At 48.7% G+C, this 3,288-nt stretch overlaps 2 protein-coding genes across 2 annotated transcripts; one reads left to right on the forward strand and one right to left on the reverse strand.

Annotated features, from left to right (window-relative positions):
- Positions 1-412: 412 nt before the first annotated feature.
- Positions 413-1,978, forward strand: H310_10343 (hypothetical protein; the record flags this gene model as incomplete). The annotated part of the gene is made up of 3 exons (XM_008876708.1): positions 413-455; positions 1,195-1,860; positions 1,941-1,978. The coding sequence occupies 3 exons, from the start codon at positions 413-415 to the stop codon at positions 1,976-1,978; spliced, it is 747 nt and encodes a 248-aa protein (XP_008874930.1).
- A 247-nt stretch (positions 1,979-2,225) lies between these two features.
- On the reverse strand, positions 2,226-3,054 carry H310_10344 (hypothetical protein; the record flags this gene model as incomplete). Its single annotated transcript, XM_008876709.1, has 3 exons — positions 2,226-2,312; positions 2,410-2,566; positions 2,654-3,054. The coding sequence occupies 3 exons, from the start codon at positions 3,052-3,054 to the stop codon at positions 2,226-2,228; spliced, it is 645 nt and encodes a 214-aa protein (XP_008874931.1).
- Between the last annotated feature and the right edge of the window lie 234 nt (positions 3,055-3,288).

The following is a 3,288-nucleotide window of genomic DNA, read 5'->3' on the forward strand; positions in this document are numbered from 1 at the left end:
GGGGAAGAAGAATAAAAATACATTAAATTTTTTCCCTTTCATATTCGTTTCTGAAGTGACATACAAATTTTAAGATATTTCCTGATGGCTACTCATACTTTAATCCAGTGAAAAACTTGCTAACAACTATTATGGACCAGAGTAGTATAATGTAAACACACCATTTAATTCTGAACACTCGAGCAAATTCCCATGATTATGGCCAGCAAGGGACACTTTTGGCCTCGACAAAGCACGTACAGGGAACGACGGAAATACGGAAATCCTTCCCGTGGTACTAGAGAAATATCTTGAAATTTGTACAAGGCTATATTATTTTGACGTTGGGTTTTGCTGGAAATTATATTACATTGAACTATTCAGCTGATCAGGACTTCTTTATTATTGGTCAAAACTTTGGAATTTCGACGTCATGCGGCTCGCGACCAAGTTGTTGCGACCAAGTTATAAGTACAGTGCGCGGAGAAGTCCTGACAATTCCTCTGATCTGAACTTGCCCTGCGTCGTAAAAGAGAGTTTGCAATGTCAAAAAATAGTACAAAAAATTAAAATAAATTCAATAAGTTTAATTAAATTATCACTGTATGTGTAAGTGCAAAAATATCTAAACCTATCTTAAAAGGGATAATACTACACCATTGCCCGTTCACAGTTCTCAATGTGGCCAAACCAGCAAGCAATTTGGTTTCGAAGTTTTAATTTCTTCGAACGTCGAAGTATACCTGGAGTCTATTTCATGCAAAGTGGTTTAATCTGCAATCAATGTGGCCACCTGTAAATTGTAATGCGATCAAAACATGTACTGATAAAGGTTTGCTTTTGGCGGACGCGGCACACTCACGCGACAAATTACCCACGCACAATCAAAAGATGCCAACAGAAGCCGAGAAAACTCGTGTCTTGTCAGCATTCCATGACCGAAAAGATTGGAAAGCAGTGGCCGCTCACAATGGAGTCCCTTTGACGACAGCTCGACGTGTGATTCACAACAACCGTGCCAGTCGACTCAGCCGGAATGGAGCGCGTCCGTCACGGACCAAGATGACCCCAGAGATCTCCCTACCTCTGGAAGAGTACATCGACGAATGCTTTCAGTATACTCTAAGCTATATCAAGACAGCCTATATGTAGAACTTGGTATCAACATCTCAACCTCAACGATCAGTCGAACTCTCTATGGGAAGCTGTACATAGTAAAGCAAGTCCGTGTCGAACCCTCGACGTGCAACAACGACATCAATAAAACCAAGAGAAAAGCGTTCGCTGACACGTTGCTCATGCATATGGCGCGTGGTGACTATATCGTGTATTACGATGAAACGAACTACAATCTGTACAGCAGGCGAACACAAGGTCGCGCCAAGGTGGGCCAACGTGTCGTCGCCGTGCTTCAACTGTCAAAGGGAGCGAATCTTCAGTTCAAGTGCGCTGCATCGACAACCGACGGCCTCATCCTACACCGCATGCAACGGGGAAGCATTCGGATGGAAGAAAACGCAGAATTTGCAGAAGCCATCTACCATGCCGTCAAGTCGCTGCCATCGTTCCAAGCCGAATTCTGCGGCAAGGTCGTGGTCATCGCACCCGCCCACAGCCAAACTGAGACCCGCATGCCTGGGCACGATGACTCCGTCTTGCTACGCCTTGGACCGCACTTGCCGATGTGCAATCCTATTGAGGGTTGCTTCAGCGTGCTGAAGGCTAAAATCAAGAACTTTCTCGCCTCAAGACGTTCGGAAATGCTTACCGCTGGCGCACACGCTACGTTGACGGAGGCGCGAATGGACCTCTTGGAACGTGCAGCTGTTGAATCATTGTCTTGCTTGACCGCCGTCTTGACGACAAAGATGTCTTTGCACTGTCTGGTGTCTGTCTACGCAGCCAGAATATGCACTATAGAGAATAAACTTTGTCAATACGTTTTTATCGAACGATATTAGATGACCTACTCAAGAACACGTCAACCAGGGAGTCCTGAACAGTCGCATCCAATTGGACGTCGTGAACGAGTCGAGCTGCCAAGTCGTAGCAAGGCGTGTCCGTGGAAACAGCGTCAACTGTTGGTTTTCGTAATTCAGCACTTGGTTCTAATGCACTCCAACACAAGAAAGAAAGCCAAGCGAAAGTGATGGAAGCGGGTACCTCGGGTTGACCACGCGCAACCGATACTTGGACACGGGCCGCGCTGAATCGCGTTGCGATTGTCACGGCGCTCGCCATGGAACTTAATACATGCAGATCTCAAACAGAGCTGCAGACGGCCATAGAGTCAGGCACGACACACGCGCCATGCGGTATGCAGCACCGTCAATCTTGTACGACGATGAGATGGTCGTCGTGGTGGTCCAACCTCCCACGACGACAGCAATGCACCTTCGCAGTCGACACGATGCCAGGAAAGCTTCGTACCGTGCGCACACCACCGCCACCAGAACACGGATTGACCAAGGTGAAGTACACCAACTTATCCATCGGAGGTTTGGAAAACGACCCGTCCGGGGCCACTTCGGCAAAGCCCATGAGCATGTTTCGACTCGGAATGCGCACGTGGTCCAGCACGCAAAAGCTGTTGGAAACACCATCCATTAGCACGCGTTGGCAGCACACCGAGAGACCAACCTCGATCGACCGGCGACACAATGGATCGACGTACCCGTTGTCGACCGACTGGAACCCAATCTTGGGACCGATTTCCCCCAACGTGATCCCAGGAAACCTCCTGTGCGTCGCGGTGTCTCGAAGTGGCACCAAAAACGCCTGGATGCCGCGGTCGTTGCCGTCCAGGAACAGCCGCGCATGGAGCACGCAGTGGTTGGCGGTCTTGCCGAGCCCGCCGGGCCACCACTTGCGACTGGTGAGTGTTGGCGAGTTCAAAATAAACTCTTGCGTCTTGGGGTCGTAGTGGGCCCTGGTTTCGACAGGAAACCGTGTCCGGGAATCTCTCTCTACGTACAACGGATATGAATGAACCACCGCAGTCGAGCTCACGTCGGACACTGATGTGGATGGGGACGACAGCGACGTCGGCAAGAACGATTTCTCTTCAGACTGCATCGAAGCAGTATGTGACGATGTCATGCATGGACCTGATGTCGAGAATAATTGTCCACGAGAAGGCGAACGAAAGTGTGTACGGGTTTGTGTCGCGTGAGTTTGGCGCGCCCGTCAATAGCAAACCATTATCAATAAATGTTTGATCGCATTACAATTTACAGATGGCCACATTGATTGCAGATTAAACCACTTTGAATGAAATAGATTCCAGGTGTACTTCGACGTTCGAAGAAA

This window comes from Aphanomyces invadans (genome assembly GCF_000520115.1).
Source record: "Aphanomyces invadans strain NJM9701 unplaced genomic scaffold supercont1.25, whole genome shotgun sequence".
Taxonomy (NCBI): Eukaryota; Oomycota; class Saprolegniomycetes; order Saprolegniales; family Verrucalvaceae; genus Aphanomyces; species Aphanomyces invadans.